A 1190-nucleotide genomic window follows, 5' to 3' on the forward strand; every position below is an offset into this window, starting at 1 on the left:
CTTCCTCATCATTATCCTCAATGATGGTTACGTTGCAATTACTCGCCGTTATTTTACAACCAGCTGCTGCACTCCCACCAGCCGACTTGGCGGAAGAAGCAGCTGCTATCACAGCTACAGCTGCTTCGGCACCACTTCCGGGTAGCAGCGGATTTTTTCTGGTTAAGTTCGGCTGACCAGCGCCAGTTACGCTCCCGCTAATTTTGTAGCCGCTACTCTTCGGTCTGACTGCCTCAACTGGAAGCACGCGACGTCGTTGTTTCGGCAGCTTGGCTCTGGCTTGGGTGTGCGAATAGAACATTTCGAAGTTGCTGACGATGACGGGGACTGGTAGGGCGATGGTGAGCACGCCTGTCAGAGCGCAAATGGACCCGACGAACATCCCCAAATAAGTTTTTGGGGTCATGTCTCCGTACCCCACCGTCGTCATGGTGACGATGGCCCACCACAGTCCAACCGGGATGGAGTTGAAGTTGTTGTCGGGGTTGTATTGGATCCTCTCGGCGTAGTAGACGAGGGATGCGAAGATGACGATGCCGATGACGAGGAAGAAGATGAGGAGCATGAGCTCGTGGGCACTGGCTTTGAAGGTGTGGATGAGAATTTTGAGGCCTGGACTGTGTCGGGTCAGTTTGAAGAGCCTCATGATGCGAATGATGCTGAAGAACTCGAGGATCTCGTTGTCTTTCTTCATCCGGGTTGTTATGAAGTCCAAGTAGAACGAGAAAGTGGCGATGAAGTCGATCAGATTGACAGGGGTCCGAACGAATTTGAACTTTGCTGGGCTGACGATGAAGCGAATGATGAGTTCGAAGGTGAACCAGCCGTTGCAGACGCATTCGATGTAGAAGAAAGCATCGTGGGGCTCTGTGTGCGGCTTTTCCAGACGGAATGCTGGGTTCGTTAGGCCGGAGATTGGCGGTCGCTTTCGGAATGGTTGAATGTTTTTCCTTGCGTGTTGCTGCGGCTGTTGTTTGTTTGTGTTAAACAGCTGTTGTTGTTGCTGTTGTTGTTTATAAAAATGTAGTTGTTGTTTATTGTTGTTAATTTGTTTATACTGTTGGCTCGCATGTTTTGGTAGATTTAAATTCTCGTTAGTGCGTAGTTCTTTAATGCTTCTCTTGCCATCATCATCATCGTCGTCGTCGTCGTCATTTGTGTCATGGTTGTGTCTTCATTTCCTTTATGTG

The 1190-nt window shown here is 49.5% G+C and overlaps 1 protein-coding gene across 1 annotated transcript; it reads right to left on the minus strand.

The window, feature by feature from the left end:
• Positions 1-238: 238 nt before the first annotated feature.
• On the minus strand, positions 239-916 carry HELRODRAFT_92925 (hypothetical protein; the record flags this gene model as incomplete). Its single annotated transcript, XM_009014475.1, has 1 exon — positions 239-916. A coding segment is annotated over one exon (678 nt), but the record flags the coding sequence as incomplete, so codon positions are not given.
• Positions 917-1190: the final 274 nt, after the last annotated feature.

Source organism: Helobdella robusta, assembly GCF_000326865.2.
Source record: "Helobdella robusta unplaced genomic scaffold HELROscaffold_1350, whole genome shotgun sequence".
Taxonomy (NCBI): domain Eukaryota; kingdom Metazoa; phylum Annelida; class Clitellata; order Rhynchobdellida; family Glossiphoniidae; genus Helobdella; species Helobdella robusta.